This window comes from Stegostoma tigrinum, chromosome 3, assembly GCF_030684315.1.
Source record: "Stegostoma tigrinum isolate sSteTig4 chromosome 3, sSteTig4.hap1, whole genome shotgun sequence".
NCBI classification, from domain to species: Eukaryota; Metazoa; Chordata; class Chondrichthyes; order Orectolobiformes; family Stegostomatidae; genus Stegostoma; species Stegostoma tigrinum.
Genome location: NC_081356.1, coordinates 14,224,165 through 14,243,791, shown reverse-complemented (window position 1 = coordinate 14,243,791; position 19,627 = coordinate 14,224,165). Strand labels below are relative to the sequence as shown.

Genomic DNA, 19,627 nt, shown 5'->3' with positions numbered 1-19,627 from the left:
GGTCTTAAAGGATTGGTGAATTTGTCAATTGAAGTTAAAATATACCAAAACTGAAATGTGAATAATCATTGTTATTTTACAGAAATGCTGGTCAAGAAAAGCTCCTGTGCTGTTTTGGAAATGGATCTAGAAACTGTATTGGCATTGATCTGAACAACGTGATATTGAAGGTATTTAAATTATATGAAGCAGTAGCAAAAGGGACTAATACGTAATGCCTTCCTGCATTAAAATGACCCATCACCTGTTGCTAATTCTTATTTCATTCAAGTTTCTTAAGGATTGGTTCATTTGATAGCATTTGTGGAGCTGGGTCAGTGGGAATTTGTTTCATGTGCTATCAATAGAATTCCATGTCTCATTCTAGGCCGTCGTCCCAGTCATGATGTGAGTATATTTCATTGTTTATCCAGTAAACCCTATGAAGAAATCAGACAAGGATTCTCATTGTCCGTTGTGACAACAGGGAATTTTCTGGTATCTAGGTAAAATTTCACCCTCAAATGATTTAAGGTCACGGGGTAAAAGGGAAGAGAATGTGGTTGAGAAACATATTAGTCACAATTGATTGGCGAACTCAATGAACTGAATGGCCTAATTTTGCTGCTACACCTTATGATCTTCGGCAATCCAACCCAAAGAAAAATACCAATATATTCATCTGAATGATGCCTGTGCAGCCCTGCTTTGCATAACACAACAATCACACGTTTGCTTTGCATATCACAGTACTCCAAAAGTAACTTGGAACATTTGGGTGATGTGAGGAATGCCAATATTTGGTTTGCTCTGAAGCTTGCCAAAATACGGTTATTCTATTTATTATTTTAGCTAAGTGCAAACCAAGATCAATTATTTAAGTACATAAGATAGCAAGATTATTTCTCCCAATGATTTGATGGAAAGTTGCTGGCATTAAAAATGTTGACTTCTTTTTTAATCCATGATTCGGTATTCTTTGACAAATCGTTAAGGTAAAATATTATTTGCAAATCTTAACAAGGTCAACACAATGTAAAGTTTAGGTTTAAAATGATCAGTTGTTTATATCAACAGTTGAAGCAATAACTTTTTCGTTGGTACTAATGTCTCTTTCAAAATGGGTTATAAACTGAGAAGTGTTCTATTTATTTCAGGCAGAAACATCTGTGTTTACTCACCAGTTCTCACCTTAAGGCATACTGTCATAAAAAGGTCTAATTGTGACAGACTTCACTTCCATTTGTTCTACAATTCGGAATGCAGATTTTGTTTCTGCAAACGCTGTCTCTGGATTTCCTCATGGTTTAGTTTTTCAACCATTTGTCAGGTTTCACTGAGCTTTTTCAAACAGGAAAAACTATTTATGATTGTGAAAACTGACCTCTTGAAAACTCTGACATTTTAACTGTTTCTATGTCTGTCTTTAAAGTGTATCGTGAAAAAGAGACTTTTAAATTCTGTTGCCAGTATAGCTTTAAACCAATGATGGACAAAACTATTCGAAATTTTCTTGAAAAAAATTAAAATAGCATGTTAGTAAAGATGACTGAAAAGTAGAATTCTGCTCAGCAGTAATTCAAGGCCAGTTAGACCAGCCATAAAAATATTATAGCCACAGACCCAAGACCAGCAATTGTGCATTAAATAACTCGTCTTCCTGCTGGGTATGTTGTAGAAAAGGAGAACATCAGGAAAGACACATTCCTAGGTATTAGGAATTGAAACCCACGAGACTATTGAACAAAGATGAGAGATAATGTGATCAGCGAAGGGCACCACAGACCAGGGACACACAGCAACGGAAATAATGCATTCAACTCCTAATGCATATTGTGTTGTTTAATAGATCATAGCTAATTTGACAGTGCAACAATAGGTGGCTCAATGGTTAGCGCTGCTGCCTCACTGCCCCAGGGACCTGGGTTCAATTCCAGCCCTGGGCAACTCTGTGGGGTCTACACATTGTCCCCATGTTTCTGTACTATATGACTTGAAGACCTGCCAATATTGGCTTGCCCAGAATAGCTGAGTGCAAGATGGCGAGGCTGTGATTGTGGACGGTGGCAGGGTTGTGATGTTGATGATCCTGCTGCTGCTGTAGCCCACATTACTTTTGGTGGCCTGGGAAATCACACCTCCTCTTTTGACGCACACCACCCCTCCCTTACACACACCCCATCGTGGGGTGAATGCGTAACAGTGTAACCAGGTAGGAACCAGCGTTGAAGGCGCAAGGTCCCAGATTTGTCAATTGCGAAAGAGCTACTGCTCTTTTGCATTAGTCACTGCCTCATCGTTGGTCTTAAGAGCACTAGGCGCATTGTCCCTATTTTGAGGTTATTATCAGGCAATAGAAATGGAAGTTTACTCCACAAAGAAACAGATACAAAGTATTAGAGGGGAGGAAGCAGTGACTTTAATGGGAGTATATTGAGCAAAACTGGCAAGAGAAGATTCCACAGCTGTAATAGAGCAGACCTTATTTTCCTATGATTTAAATTTAATGAAAGGAAAATTTTCCGTGGTTCTCTGGCAGGCCCACAATCATCCGTATGACAGTCTTCATTCTGTGGTATGCTAACTATAACTTAACCCACCTTTTGGTAGTTTTAAACGGTCCCATGACGTCTGTAAGTACAAAAAAACTACCATTATAAATGTAAGTTCATTTGGCTAGTGGACCTGAACTAATTAAAAAGGCAACATGCCTACCGCAGAAATGTATCAGAATTAATCTGCCTTATTTAATGCATATTAATGTGATTGTATTTCATCCATCTCAGATTTGAAACAGTGACATGAGACTGGTGCCACATGTTGAAAATAGAATTCTACTTCCATTTCTGTTGTGAGATGATCACATTTTCGAGCTTGTTGCTAGTAAACTCATACCTTGGTTACTGACTTACTTGGCTGAATGTTAGTCACTATTACATTCATAATATGAGAAATACAACAGTTTGTATTCAGCAAGTTCCATAAACAACAATTCTAGATCTCTTGTTTTTGTGATGTCAAACGAAGGAAAAATATTGGCTCATACATTTTTGCTCACTATCAGCATTGTTTTTCCCCTACTTATTGTTAATTTCCTCCTTCCTTTTTAGTCCCAGTCTGCAGTGGTACATTATTCTAATTTGAAATCTCTCAACAAAGCAAAACGACATCTCTATGAGCAAACTTCCATCTTCTGTGAACTGAAACTCGCACATTTTGCATGCCATACACAGGGAAGAGTACCACAAAAGTAAAACACACCCATACGCCATAGCCTCTGTACGTCATGAACTGCAGTCTTCTGCTTATGCTCAAAAGACAAAAAATGTCGATTGTCAAAAGTTTGTTTAGACTAAACCAAGCAGTTCTATTTGCAGTTCCAATAGTTACACAGATGTAGAAGACGCAGGTGGTAAGTAACTAATATTATAATAGTTAGCTTCTCTGATAGATAAACTAATCCAAAAGTATTAAAATGTGAAGTTTCTTGTATCCTGTTCCAAAATATTTTTACCTTGCCCTTATGGTAACTGATTCCAATTTCCATCCCACTCCACCCCCAATTCCATCTTCACCATTTCGTGAAATCCTGTTGATACAAGACCAGAGCTTCATTAAAACATTGAAATTATACCGGAATAATTAAATAGCATCTCGCACAACAATTTATTGCCTTTGTTCTAGCACAGTACTTTAACAGATCATATTCAAATCCAGGTGCCCAGATCATTTATGTTTACTAGATGATAACCTGCTGGTCAGAGTCTTTATAACAGTGCACAATGAGAAGAGTTTGTGCTTTTTAGGCAGTATCATTTGATTGATGTGAACATGATCCCTTTGATAATAGTGGAGCAAGCAGAATCTTAATATCTGTGGTTACCATGGGATGTAGATTTCTGGTCAAAAGAATGAACTGTATAATCATTGTTTCATGCCAATTAAAATATTCTAGATCCATTCATGACTAAAATGGAGTTCTATTGAAATATGGTGCTGTGGATTACAGTGGAATTGCTGTGTTTGAGCAGTCCATATTTAAATATTCTTTAATGCTTTGGAGTCTGTCTCCAGAGGACAGTTGTCATCTTGACTAATCGTTAATTTGAAAATAAGACAGACCATTTACTAGGTATTATGACTCAGTTGGGAATCTTGACAGGGACACTGAGCACCAGGATGGGATTGTATTCACTTTTGCAGGAAGAATAGAATAACCATATTTTTACAAATGGAGAGAAACTATTAAATGTTAGAGTTCAGAGGGATTCAGATATCCTTGTGAATGAAAGTTAGCAGTGGACAACGGATATTGCCAGCAATGCCAACACTTAATGAGAGAATTGAAAATAATTTTATTTGGCTCTGTTGAGAGCACACTCTTAGCCTGTACTAAGGAAAGACATACCTGCCCTGATTGTGGGTTCACTTTGTAAATTCATGGAATGAAAGGGCTATCCTTTGAGGAGATGTTAAGTAGAATGAGCCTAATACTTCCTAGAATTTAATTGAATGAGGAGTGACCTCATTTGAAACACAACATTTGGGAGAGTTGACATGTTTAATGAAGAAGGGCTGTGCCTCCTAGCTAGACCCAAAGGTAGTCTTAGGATAATGTTTTGCATACTCGGGACTGAGATGTGTGGAAATTGAGAGGGTTAAGAATCTTTGCAATTTCAATGCTGTAGGACTGTGGATGTTTAATCATCGAGTACATTCAAGGGAGACATTGATAGATTCTTGGAATCAAAGGGACAATGTGATTAGATGAGGAGGAGGTCAAAAATTTGCCATAATCATGTTGAATGGTGCAGAAGTCTTGAGGGGCTGGATGGCCTAGATTTCCTGTTTCTTATGTTAAGACTTGGCAGGCCAGGGAAGAAGAACAAGCCAAAGTGAAATTCAACAACACCACCACCTGGAGAGGAAGGAACAAGAATAAAGGATCATTACTCTACTGTGACGGTCAGTTGCCAGAGGCTGCTACTGAACTTGCAAAATATTTGAAGGGAACAAATTGAACGATGTAGAGATAAGAAAAGCAATGTATGGTGTCTTTCACAATTAATGAAGTTTTCCAGAAAATTGATTATTTGTAGTCACTTGCCCTGTAAGAATTGCAGCAGTCCATTAGTGCATAAGACCCAACATATTACAGTCAGAAAATAACCGGGTTATTTGTTTTTGAGGGATAAGTTTGTGTTCAGACGTCAGGAAAACTCTCCTGCATTTCTTTGAATCTTCTATTTCTGGTTATATTTTAATATTTCATGAAAAGAAAGCACCTCCGGTTGTCCAGCACTTGCCCAGGCCTGTGCTAATGTGTTAATCTGGATTATATGCTCATGATACTGCAGTGATTGTTGAACTCCCAATGAGTCAGACTACAGCATTACCACTGAGCCAAGGACACACTAAAGTAATGTAGTGTTAGGGAAATGTCAAATCATACTTTAAAACATTACAAGTACCAGGAGAAGGGTTCCTATCAAATATAACAGTGAAATGTGGATTTATTTGAAAAGCACAACCCAGATAATATTTACGTATGGATTTTCAGTGGCAACATGACAAGTGTACTGAAATTATTGTATATGTTGGTTGCAGATGGCTAAACAATAGTGTTGCCAACAGTATGGACTCAATTCCCACACTGACTGAAGTTAACATGAAAGACTCACCTCAGTCTCACCCCTCACCTAAGGCATGTTGACCCATCACCAATCACCTCACTCTAATGAGAGATCATAGCCCTTTGGTCCTTTTGAGACCATGGCGACTTCACCTTTACACATGTGAAGCTGCCACAACACCAGATCTAATTTGACAAAGAAAAACACAAAAACCTTCCCCCATTCCCAAACTGTTTTGGTTATTCAGTAATACGGTAGGGCTGACGCTATGGTTCCGGTGAAGAACTGCTGACTTACTATATGTAACTGCAAAAAAAACTGACCCGATTTGTACAATAACATTGCATTAGTTTGTTTAAATACATCCATGGTGTTCTGGCTGTGTATCACGTGAATTACTGTGATTACTATGGGATCTGGTGATGAATATTGAACACCAGCAGCCATTCAAGTGTAACAGCAGAAACTTTAAAGCCCCCTTTTTACATAAAGGCTGCTTGAAAATTTTAAATGGACTTGGTATGAAGAGAGACTTTGCCATTCTGGAGATCAGCCCCAGGGCTTTTTGAGAGAAGTCCAAACTTAGAGAACCATGGTCTAATGAACTTTAGCTGCTAGACCTTGCAACCCCATTGGATGTCCTGAACATGTCAGGCATGGAGTAGCTATCTGATACTTTGGGCTTCTGTTGTCCTATTGTCTGAACCCTGTGTGTCTGTCCCCAGAGCTATAGCCCTGAACAAACCTGTTACTTTTCTGGGCTTCATTTGTAATTTATTGTTGAACTAATGTAATAAAACAATAATGTAACAAACTGAAGTATTTGTAGGGTTGGGAATCAGGTACATAGACCAATGCCTGAATTTCCTGTAGGATGAAGTTATTACAGTAAGGGGTTGCAGAAAAAGGGAGCATATTAATGCTATGTTAGTAATCCCACCCTGTATGAACGAAAATATGCAAATCAATACATTGAATCTGTTCCACAATTCAGTTAAGACATGGCTGATCCATACCTCAAACTCATCAATCTACCTTTGCTTCATATATTTTAATAGACTTTTATCTGAGAATGTTGATTTTCAGTTTTGAGAGATTCAAATGATCAGTAATGCACAGTATTTTAAGTTACCCCATTTGTAAGTAGTGTTTCTTTAAAGTATGACACAGCGAATTTATCCTTGTGTGTATTTCCTGGTGTGCGAGGTCTCCAGGATCATTTAAATTTGTCTTGTGGTACGCCATTTCATTATGTTTCTTTATTTCGTAACTTTTCACACGTCAGACTTAACGTCTGATATTTGTTTTTTTTTCAAGACAACAGCTGGATATTTGCTCAATCACTACTGCTGGGAATTGGACCCTCCCAATCAAAGCCTGGAGTACAAATGGCTTCCTGTCTCCCGTCCTGCTGAAGACCCCAAAATTAAGTTCACATCATGTTCCAGCAAAACTTAGTTCTCTCCATCAACTGCTCTTGAAAACACTGATAGTTCAATGCATCATTTGTCAAAGAACAGTGTGATCAGTGAGTCACCATACAACAGTGCAACGTGATAACATCACTGTGAGGACCGGATGCAATTGTGTCATAATTCAGCGTGAGACTTTTTTGGTGTTGAGCTTGCAGTAGGTATCAAACGTCTTGTTTTTTGCTTTTGAAGGACAGAGCAAGAAAATGTAGCTAAAATGTCCTCCATTTTACTGTAGAGAGTATCTTTATTAAAATAGTTTTGACTTGAGTCAGTAGTGAATCTTTTAAAACTAAATGTGGCAAAGACTTGAAGAAATAATTTCCCCACAGTTTTATCTCTGCCATGGACCATGGCTTATTGTGAATATGGGTGTGTACTGCATATAATTTTCCAACCAGCAGTTCCTGATAGACACTGCCAGTAGGCAAAACTTTAAAATGATCCTTTTAATATGAGCTGAATACATTAGACCAAGTACATTTTTATATAGCACTGCTTAAGGATGTATATCCATGGTAACCACAGTAGTCAGTAGATTTTTCATTCATTCCTTTCTGTTACCACCATTCCAAATCTCCCAAGTCTCTCACTGAAGAGCAAATATTACAATGTGGATTCCTACCTCTGAATATAGCGCACAAAGAATAATTAACAATACCAGCACACTGGATTGGGTAGTGTCAGTTTTTAGGGGTCACTTAAAGGAAAAGATAGCTGCAAAAGTAGCTGCTGTAATTGTGAACCATCTCCCTTCAATTTTCTAAACAAATCTTTGAACATCACCTGTAATCAAAAACACTTTACACTCTTAATTATAAAAAGGCTTCTTAAACTCATCTGCTAATAGGTAATTATTGGTTTAAAAAGTGCCATGTGCCTCACTTAATCCAATCTACAAAATGGTGTATCGGTTATACTGCTAGGATTGCAAACCTGACAACACAGGCCTTTTAGCGCTTTCAGCCAATGTATACATGATAGTTACATGCAAATTTTATCAGTTAAAACTTTGAACCAAAAAGAAAGGGTTACCAGCTCACACAAAGTAAATATTTTAGTCTTTTGATAAATTTCCATGAAAGTGAATCCCAAATGCTGTATTTTCTGGTTGTTTAACATTGAATATTTTGCCTCGTGAAGAACAGTAATCAATGTTTGCTCTGAAAAATATAGGAACAAAAAATGTAGGTATAGGTCTTTTGCCCCCTCGAACTTGCTTTGCCATTCAATAGGTTTGTGGCTTATCTTCTTATGATTATACATTTAACTGTACCTTTTATACCGACCTTCCAAATCCCTTGACTCACTTGTCAGACAAAATCTTCTCCAACATCTGCAGTTCCCATTATCTCTGATTACAATTTTAACCTCATTGCGAAGCCTCTTCCAGGGACGCCTAACCTGAAGTTACCTTCCTCCCTCCGGACCAACCTCAGGGAATCTCTCTCCCACTGCAACTCTACCTGTCTGTCTTCCCTGGACTGACCTATCCCCTCCCTATCACCCCACCTATACTCTCCTCTCCACCTATCTTCTTTTCTCTCCATCTTTGGTCCGCCTGCCCCTCTCTCTCTCTTTATTCCAGAACCCTCTCCCCATCCCCCTCTCTGAAGGGTCTAGGCCCGAAACGTCAGCTTTTGTGCTCCTGAGATGCTGCTTGGCCTGCTGTGTTCATCCAGCTACACACTTTGTTATCTTGGGAACTGCAGTTGCTGAAGAATCCATTATCCCAGATTTTCGTGTCTGTTTGGAGACAAAAATGGCAAAAAACTCATTTTGTTGCAAATTTGAATTTCTAGGCCTTTTCAACCCATGCCATTTTTAAATGGTTATTCTGTGGAATGGACACAGTCTAAGTTCATTCCCCTCACATTGCTTATGAGGTCCTTTTTTGCAGAGCCCTTGAAAAATCAGTATTTCTTGTCCCACAATGTTTCCATTGTGTCTGGTGAATTTTGGAATATGTCTGAAAACTTGCTTGTTTAAGAGCTTGGGAACCATGTGGCGAGCCTGTTGAGGCAGAAGCACTATGATAGTTGCCACCAAATTGCACAGGTATCCCAAAGAAAACTGATTTCTATTCTGTATGTTCTGTTTTTTAAATTCTGTTTCTTTTTAAAATGAACAACCTTGCTGGACTCCATGGCTAAGGCTCTTCGTATGATTATAAATCAGAAGCTCCTGGAAACACGTTGTATAGATATCCAGCTAAAACTGATAAGATGGACTTGGAAACAAGAGAGGGCACAGATTTAAAAGGGACCTGAGGGGCAACATTTTCACATGGAGGCTCATGTGTGGAATCAGCTGCTCGAGGAAGTGGTAAACGCAGGTACAGTTACAATATTTAAAAGACATTTAGATAGGTATCTGAATAAAGAAAGTTGAGAGAGATATGGGCCAAATGCAAGCTAATGGGTCTTGTTTAGTTTGGGAAACTCAGCATAGACAAGTTGGACCAAAGGGTCTATTTTCATGCAGTATGACTCTGACTGCACAAGCTATCTGCTTCCAGCCAGCTCTGGATGAAGGGAAATATTGTTAAAATGTGTGCAAATGTTTTTACAATTATCTTTTCACCTTGCAATGGATATTTTGATTGGGGAGATGTAGCTGTACTGTTAGCTTAATGATGTTGGCATTAGCTCATCGAAATGGGTCCTCAGCACCAGAAATGCCTGTCTTTGGCAAGTGACATATCTGATCTTGTTGAATTATTGAAGTACAGAAGCTCTGAATCAATCTCTCCCTCTCGACCGTGCCCGCTCTCGCTCGCGCCCTCTCTCATTGTTTATTTGCCTGTCTTGCTTTCTCTTTCTGTCCCTTTCTTCTCCCGCTGACCTTCTCAAAAAGAAATTTCAGAGCTTACCTGCCAAGTTGAACTAACTGAAAAAGTACCTGTTAAATGGTTGGATATCTTCAAATGTTATTATTAGAATTAGCATTATAAATTAGATGTGATTTTACCTGAGTGCTTATCATAGGGCTGTGACCTACAAAGATAAGCTGACCATTACATTGATCAGCATTATGTAAGTTAAATGTTGCAATGTATTATAGTACTTTATCCATTGGGGGAAAAGGTGCTATTGTGCAATCAAACTGAAGGAAACATTGCTTTTGATCTTAAGTTACTCAAATACATAGAATTTTTTTTCTTAAAAAAGAAAATCTGCAGTGTATCCCTAAATATGCTTGTTCCTTGCCTATTTTGATTGCCAAGACATCTGGCATAGTTGAGGACAAAAAGGCCATCTGATCTGTTTTGACAGATTCCTTCGTTCATACCCATATTCCACCATACTACTTTTGAGTTAGAAAATCCCAATGCTGTCAGCTAATAATCTCTGGGAGACGAAAATGTGGCAGCTATGAGCAGATATGTGGAAGGAGATATTGTCATTCTCATCTCTTGTAAGGTTATTGAACCTCTCCCTAGTTGAAGCTTGGCTTTGAGGGGTAATTCTGCTGGTGGTCACCATGTACAGTTTTACAGAATATTACTTCTAAACTACTGGAGAACACGGTCTCTCTACTTGTCCCTTCCTCTTTCAGAGATCTCCATAGAACACCTGTGGCGTTCACTGTGACTTGTCTCCTATCTGTTCCAACTTGCAGATGTATAACCAGCGATTCTGACAGAAGGGAACATGAGTTCTTGCTGTGGCACTAAAGTGCTAATATCTAATGTATCAAGTGAACAGCAGTTAGTCATGAGTACTAGGATTTTAATTGGCTGGGCCTCAGTGCTGACATAGGGGTATTTCCTACTCACTTGCCCAAACTCACTAGATTCCAGGTCAGGCTTAAAGTCAGAGTTTTTGTGTAGTCAACCTTTGTCCTGAGCTTAGCCTGTAGTGAACTTGCTAGATGTCTAGCAGCTTTGATGGAGCAGCATCTCCATGGCAGAAAAGTTGCCCATTTGGCTGCCCATCATTGTTGAGGCCCAGACAAAGCAAAACAACCCCAAAAGCCCTTCTCTATCCCATACTCATTCCTTACCCCACCCCAGCCAAGTCGCCAACCCACCCTCGTTCCCCACCTCAGAGTTACAGAAAGTCTTCAGCCACCTGGCTGTAAAATATCCCTGAAATGGAACAAGTAAAGTTTAAATGGTAGTGCTCTTGTGGTACAGTGGTAATGTACCTCTGAAGCAGGAGGCCTATTTTCTCTATAAGAGTGTAATAGCATTTCTAAACAGATTTGATTTTTTTTTTTAAAAATTACCTCTTTGATTTTTACTCTTGTTCTAGCTGGGTGCATGCTGGGTGAGGAGTGTTTAATGTGTTCCTCTTGTGCTTTGTAGTGTCCACCATAACTACACGATGACAGTTACAATATAAGATTACCGATTTGTATTCAGTGAGCTGATGAATTCCAGTCACTGCCAGCTACTCATGTAATATGAGCCAGTGTTTGTGGCCATTACTACTGACTGCACTCTCCGTTTGAGTCATCAAGTCAATCAATCACAACTGACGATGTACCAGTCCAAGTTAATTAGCTTATCAGTCACTGCAATGGCAGTTCAGCCAGACAATCAACTCTGGTTAGAGCCATGCGTTCTGCTCCACGTTCTGAGAGCCAATTGTGAGAAGTTCCAACAGGCTGTGATCTGGAAGTATGCTGTTAAAGAAGATTAAGTCATCAGTGAGTAGATTAAAACTGTAGTGAAGAGTGTGTTCCTAATTCTCGAGCTGGGACAACAATATCAGCACCACCTACAAAATACAAGCTCGAGAAGAAAGAGAATGACAAGGTGTAATAAAATATAAGAAACATTTTGGGGCCACTATTGCTAAATTAAATTGAATAGCCAGTGGCTATCTAATTGAATACTGTCACATATTGACACTCTTGCTTTAGTGTGAAGAGGTAAAAAGTTTTGCAGGCTGATTAACAGGCTATGGTATGAAAACCTCTGTACATCAGGGTGTCTAAACCAATGCAGTAGAAGGTTTTGTAGTCTACCACATCCAGTGAGGACCCAACTGGATGTCCACTCAGAATGAATGATAGCACCAGTCTCCACTTGTTGGGACTATCGGGATCCTCAAATCCTCACTTAGAGGCAGGAAAGTTGCCACTAAGTCAAAAGCACATTTTAAAAAGTGATGAAGCATGTTTTATGCATGCCTACTCAAACCATGTTGTTACTATGACAACAGCCCCTTCATACCGCAGGTATATTTTATTTTGGAGTAGACAAGAATTTTTATTTGAAGAGAAGTGCAACATTAATGGAAAGATTAATAGAGAACTCATAAATACAGAAGCATCTCAGCACTTTGACATTGTCTGCTCATTTTCTACAATTTGCTCATCCTACTGTAGCCTAAGAAGAAAGCCAATAGGACTCCCACTCTAGTACAGTGCTTAAATCAAGGCTGACGTTCCAGTGCGACAGTGAAGGAGTCATATTAGGCCATCTTTCAGACAAGAGCTTAAACTAAGGCTCCCTCTGTGTCCTGAGGTAGACATTAATGCTCCAAGTCTCTCTTTAGAAGCTGGTGTCCTAGCCTCAACCTGATTATCTAGCCGTCATCACGTTGCTACTTGCAGAACCTTGTTATGTACAGATTGGTTGCTGCCCTTCCTACATTACATCAGTGAATATATTCAAAAATACATAAATGTTTATAAGGTAATTTGAGACATTTTATGGTTATGAAAGGTGCCATAGAAATATAAAAGTCTTTTGTTTTCCAAATGAAGCTAACTTATCAATAAAGTAAAGCAACTGAAAATCTTATAATGCAAACACTTACTGGAATTCACCATCTAAACAAAGAATAATAATTCCCCCAAGCATCATCTAATCACACACAAGCTCTTGTGACTAACCTGATATGCCACTGAGAAAGAATGTTCATAATTTTACATAGAACAAATGCTGGCCTAATTTACTTGGATGTAGATGGCAAAGGTGGTTAGCTTGGTCACTTCAAACCCACTACAAAAGACTACCAAAATATAAAAGTAACAATAAGTGTGACTTGCTGCACAAAAATTGCTTCACTAAAACAAAAATCAATGTTGAATCTAGAAGTATGATGTTACCAAATTGCATTTTTGACAGAATTTCACTTCCTCCAACTTACATTTCACCAGGCAGAAAATTGGACTTCTGTGGTTTCATGTAGCAGTGACCAACAGCGGTCAAATGTATCCACAAAAATCTAGCCATTAATTGCAGGATTGTTGCAAAACCGCGACTACAAGATGGATAGTGCAGGTAGGCATGGTTAGACAGATTTGATTTTAAAATCAATCTCCTTTTGAACCAAAGTGTTATCAGCTCAAGGACTAGTTAAAATCAATTAAATTTACCCAAAAACATCTCATCAATTACGTCAACAATAGCTGAATTTGGTATTGCCCTGATAGTCATGAAGAAGGATAAAAGTAGGATTTCCATCAAGTTCTGTTGCTAGTCAAAGATTGTGAATACAGAAAATCAAAGTACTAACAATGTATCAATCTTCACAAGAGATTTTGAGATCGAAACCAGATGTCTGAGAAAAGATGCAAGTGACCAATGCTTGACAGACTATATGCAGCTGTTCAATGATTGTTCAAATATGCCTTTCTGTAATAAACTTTCTAAAATGTTCTACCCAAAGATTGCTGCCTTGCCTTAATCACCATGGCCTTGTACAAACAAAAGTAAATTAAAATAATAAAATGTGAGGCTGGATGAACACAGCAGGCCAAGCAGCATCTCAGGAGCACAAAAGCTGACGTTTCGGGCCTAGACCCTTCATCAGAGAGGGGGATGGGGTGAGGGAACTGGAATAAATAGGGAGAGAGGGGGAGGTGGACCGAAGATGGAAAGAAAAGAAGATAGGTGGAGAGAGTGTAGGTGGGGAGGTAGGGAGGGGATAGGTCAGTCCAGGGAAGACGGACAGGTCAAGGAGGTGGGATGAGGTTAGTAGGTAGCTGGGGGTGCGGCTTGGGGTGGGAGGAAGGGATGGGTGAGAGGAAGAACCGGTTAGGGAGGCAGAGACAGGTTGGACTGGTTTTGGGATGCAGTGGGTGGAGGGGAAGAGCTGGGCTGGTTGTGTGGTGCAGTGGGGGGAGGGGACGAACTGGGCTGGTTTAGGGATGCAGTAGGGGGAAGGGGAGATTTTGAATGGGAGGGGGAGTGGAAATGGTTTGCGACTGGGAGGTGCAGTTGTTTGTTGCGAACTGAGCGGAGGTGTTCTGCAAAGCGGTCCCCAAGCCTCCGCTTGGTTTCCCCAATGTAGAGGAAGCCGCACCGGGTACAGTGGATGCAGTATACCACATTGGCAGATGTGCAGGTGAACCTCTGCTTAATGTGGAATGTCATCTTGGGGCCTGGGATGGGGGTGAGGGAGGAGGTGTGGGGACAAGTGTAGCATTTCCTGCGGTTGCAGGGGAAGGTGCCGGGTGTGGTGGGGTTGGAGGGCAGTGTGGAGCGAACAAGGGAGTCACGGAGAGAGTGGTCTCTCCGGACAGCTGACAGGGGAGGGGATGGAAAAATGTCTTGGGTGGTGGGGTCGGATTGTAAATGGCGGAAGTGTCGGAGGATAATGCGTTGTATCCGGAGGTTGGTAGGGTGGTGTGTGAGAACGAGGGGGATCCTCTTGGGGCGGTTGTGGCGGGGGCGGGGTGTGAGGGATGTGTTGCGGGAAATACGGGAGACGCGGTCAAGGGCGTTCTCGATCACTGTGGGGGGAAAGTTGCGGTCCTTGAAGAACTTGGACATCTGGGATGTGTGGGAGTGGAATGTCTTCTCGTGGGAGCAGATGCGGCGGAGGCGGAGGAATTGGGACTAGGGGATGGAATTTTTGCAGGAGGGTGGGTGGGAGGAGGTCTATTCTAGGTAGCTGTGGGAGTCGGTGGGCTTGAAATGGACATCAGTTACAAGCTGGTTGCCTGAGATGGAGACTGAGAGGTCCAGGAAGGTGAAGGGACAGTCCCTCTTCTGCACCTACACAGGCCCCAAACCCCACCTCTTCCTCCATCACATTGATGGCTGTATCGGCACCGCCTCTTGCTCCCCAGAGGAGCTCGAACAGTTCATCCACTTCACCAACACCTTCCACCCCAACCTCAAGTGCAGAAGAGGGACTGTTCCACGTAACCTACAAAGAGGCAGGCATAGCTGGGGCCCATGGCCACCCCCTTAGTCTGTAGGAACCTTCAGTTCACCTGGGCCAACTCCAGCACATCCCTCACCTTCCTGGACCTCTCAGTCTCCATCTCCAGGCAACCAGCTTGTAACTGATGTCCATTTCAAGCCCACCGACTCCCACAGCTACCTAGAATAGACCTCCTCCCACCCACCCTCCTGCAAAAATTCCATCCCCTATTCCCAATTCCTCCACCTCTGCCGCATCTGCTCCCACGATAAGACATTCCACTCCCGCACATCCCAGATGTCCAAGTTCTTCAAGGACCGCAACTTTCCCCCCACAGTGATCGAGAACGCCCTTGACCGCGTCTCCCGTATTTCCCGCAACACATCCCTCACACCCCGCCCCCGCCACAACCGCCCCAAGAGGATCCCCCTCGTTCTCACACACCACCCTACCAACCTCCGGATACAACGCGTTATCCTCCGACACTTCCGCCATTTACAATCCGACCCCACCACCCAAGACATTTTTCCATCCCCTCCCCTGTCAGCTGTCCGGAGAGACCACTCTCTCCGTGACTCCCTTGTTCGCTCCACACTGCCCTCCAACCCCACCACACCCGGCACCTTCCCCTGCAACCGCAGGAAATGCTACACTTGTCCCCACACCTCCTCCCTCACCCCCATCCCAGGCCCCAAGATGACATTCCACATTAAGCAGAGGCTCACCTGCACATCTGCCAATGTGGTATACTGCATCCACTGTACCCGGTGCGGCTTCCTCTACATTGGGGAAACCAAGCGGAGGCTTGGGGACTGCTTTGCAGAACACCTCCGCTCAGTTCGCAACAAACAACTGCACCTCCCAGTCGCAAACCATTTCCACTCCCCCTCCAATTCTCTAGATGACATATCCATCATGGGCCTCCTGCAGTGCCACAATGATGCCACCCGAAGGTTGCAGGAACAGCAACTCATATTCCGCCTGGGAACTCTGCAGCCATATGGTATCAATGTGGACTTCACCAGTTTCAAAATCTCCCCTTCCCCCTACTGCATCCCTAAACCAGCCCAGTTCGTCCCCTCCCCCCACTGTACCACACAACCAGCCCAGCTCTTCTCCCCCCCCCCCCCCCCCCCCCCCCCCCCCCACTGCATCCCAAAACCAGTCCAACCTGTCTCTGCCTCCCTAACCGGTTCTTCCTCTCACCCATCCCTTCCTCCCACCCCAAGCCGCACCCCCAGCTACCTACTAACCTCATCCCACCTCCTTGACCTGTCCGTCTTCCCTGGACTGACCTATCCCCTCCCTACCTCCCCACCTACACTCTCTCCACCTATCTTCTTTCCTCTCCATCTTCGGTCCGCCTCCCCCTCTCTCCCTATTTATTCCGGTTCCCTCTCCCCATCCCCCTCTCTGATGAAGGGTCTAGGCCCGAAACATCAGCTTTTGTGCTCCTGAGATGCTGCTTGGCCTGCTGTGTTCATCCAGCCTCACATTTTATTATCTTGGAATTCTCCAGCATCTGCAGTTCCCATTATCTCTAAATTAAAATAAAGCTGGTTTAGAAGCTGACTGAAATAACAACATTAAAAAATTCTAAAATAGTTGACAAACTTAAAGGTGAGCTGTTTGGATGTGTGTATGTTTGGATTTTGGAATAGAGGCAGATTAATGTGGGTAATTTCTGTGAAGGGCTTTTTCTTTTTTAAAAAAAAAGGCCAGAGAGACATTTGGACAGTGAACTAAATACATCAGTTTCAAGAAAGCATCAGGTTGTAGATGTGGACCTGGGAGAGCCTCTGTGGTGTGTTAATTGATAAAACGTTGATGCTGTTGGATTTATGAAATGTTGAATAAACCTGTTAAGGCAATTTAGTTTGACTTCGGAATGAAGGCCAAATGCTTTAAATTTAAAGATGCCAGAGCTAAATTTGCAAAGGAAAATAATTTGTCCTTGAGGGCAAAATTACATCGGTTCATGGAAACCAAACACCCTAGCTGTCGTGTTTCAATGTTGAGTTTCCAAGCCAGGAGATTTTTGAAAGAATTCTTCAAGTTGTGGGAATTGAGGCCATCTGAATTGTGTGAGGTTCAACTGAGAAAGAAATCATAAGAAAACTATCTTAACGGTCCACGAGAATGAAATTGGAAAGTATTGATTATGTAAAGATATAAAAATAACTAAGGGTGAAGTGATATTTCTGTAAGATTGTGTTTCTGTAATGGTAGTTTTTAAGTTACTTGTAATGATTGACCACTGAAGTCTTCAGTACAGATTTTCAGTTGTTTTTCCAAGCGTATGCAAAGAGAAGATCATTCCAGCCTAACTTGAGTAAGACTCAAATACAGAAAGTTCAGTGTTTTTATACCATTTTGGACACGGGCACATTCATTATTCAAATTCCATTGTTTTTTCCTTTTTTTCAGTGTCTGGAAATGCTTTTATGTGCAGCTGAATGTTTGTTTTTTTTTTCCTCTTTCCATCCCCAAATCATCCATGGGCTTTTCTTCTTCTGTTAACTACCATCAGTCTAAAGAAGGATCTAGGCCCAAAACATCAGCCATCCTGTTCCTCTGATGCTGCTTGCCCTGCTGTGTTCATCCAGCTCTACACCTTGTTATATCAGTAAATCATCTATGTTTTCCAATTAAATTCCAACCTTCATGTAGACATAACAAACAAGTGTCTATTCTGGGTCATAGATTAATGTCTCTTTGACACAGTAAAGACACATTTAATTTTACTATGACCTAGCACTGTTTCACCCTGTTCCTTATCAGTGTCTCTCACCTCCCTGTATCAAAAGCTGTTCTAATTCCCAGGCCTCTCTGGAACGTTTTATTAAAACTAATTTCTGTTTTATACGGAAGTTTGCCTACAGATTCCTGTTGACACTAACCTCTGGGTAATGGCCCCACCTTTTCAGTGATACAGCACACTTCAATGAGACAAACAATTCAAGGGTGCTTACACTTTTTTAAAGATAATTTTGATATATATACTTAAACATCTCATTTCCTTGCATTTACTACAGTTACGGCTGCAGAAGAACATACGACCTAAAGAAGGATGAAATGCATTAATAGTTCAAATTTGTTCTGCATTGGGATTTAGTTGAAAATCACTGCTCTAGGGTATACAAGGGTCATCTGGTACAAAGTGCATCTGTCATAGAATTCTACAGAGAAGCCTGATCTTGTTACTGTGAACATAAAAATCCTTATTTAGCCCTATACAATCTCATTCATTGGAACAGATGGTGTTTGAAAATGAGTTGCCACATTTTGATGCTTCTATTAAGAACTTGCTAATTGTCTTCTATACATTACTTAGTTTTTTCTGTAATAAATTTATGATCTTCTATTAAAAAGTATCTGAAGCCTTGTGAAATGTGTTTTGGTGACTAACCATCAAGTTAACCAACTGTGGGGGAGAAAAGTATCTATCAAGCCAAGTTTCAATCTTGTCATGACTTAACCTGCACTGTCATCAGCTGAGATCATAACAGTGGGTTTAGTCTTTTTTTTCCACTGGTAATTCCTACGTACCTAACTTTTTGTCTCCACAATGTATGATAATTTGTGGAGTTGATTTTCCCCCACCACCCCCCCTTTCAGAAACTGTCTGTTTCCCATTTTATTGCTTTCCTTCTTTGGATCAGGTGCTAACATTGCTGTCCTACAAAAGGACAGGAAACCAAAAGGTTGTTCATAGAATTAATTTTTAATGGAACACTTTAAGGAAGTAAAGAGGCTGAGAAATTTGGGAGACAATTTCTTCCATTCCTTCAACAGCACCTTCCAAATCTGCAACTCCACCACCTAGGAAGACAAGAGCAGCATATGCATTGAAACTGTTGTACCATACTGGCTAATGCACTGGAAATTAAGCCCTGCTATTCCTGGAGTCATCACAGAAGTTAAAGGCTTTATAAAAGAATGCACAATTCTCCAATGTACCTGTCTTTTAGAATCAGGATGGAAGAAAGCAAGGACCAGATTTCTGTACTTATGCAGAATTACTATTTGTTACAAATAAATATGTTTCTAGCAACAGAAACTTGTTTAAGCTCTTCATGCCTGCCCCCAGAACTCTTCCCCCTTACAAAACACCACAAACAGCGTGTATCCCTCCAAGCCCCACACCATGCTGACTATATCGCCATCTCTCCACCACAACACCACGTCACCTGCCATGGTAACCTCAGCAGGATTTGCTACATCACTGATGGAGTGGGAACACCACTCGCCACATTCGTGGAGGTACTCATGACTCAGCCAATGTCTACTTCATATGGTACAGGTAAGCATGCCCCAATATGTGGTATATTGACAAGACCATTTAGATGCTATGACAACAGATGAATGGACACCATGTAACAGTCACGAGACAGGAATGTTCCTTTCCATTGGGGAATGGACAAGGACACTCAGC

The 19,627-nt window shown here is 41.3% G+C and overlaps 1 protein-coding gene across 6 annotated transcripts in view; it reads left to right on the top strand.

Annotated features, from left to right (window-relative positions):
* Positions 1-18,583, top strand: part of LOC125451333 (uncharacterized) — a 99,457-nt gene extending 80,874 nt beyond the window's left edge. For all 6 annotated transcript variants that reach the window (XM_048528348.2, XM_048528346.2, XM_048528347.2 and 3 more), the window contains 3 exons: positions 83-170; positions 6,930-9,419; positions 18,228-18,583. In XM_048528348.2, the coding sequence (XP_048384305.1) occupies positions 83-170; positions 6,930-7,070 (229 nt within the window). In that variant the 3' untranslated portion in view covers positions 7,071-9,419; positions 18,228-18,583. The remainder of the gene's footprint in view (positions 1-82; positions 171-6,929; positions 9,420-18,227) is intronic.
* Positions 18,584-19,627: the final 1,044 nt, after the last annotated feature.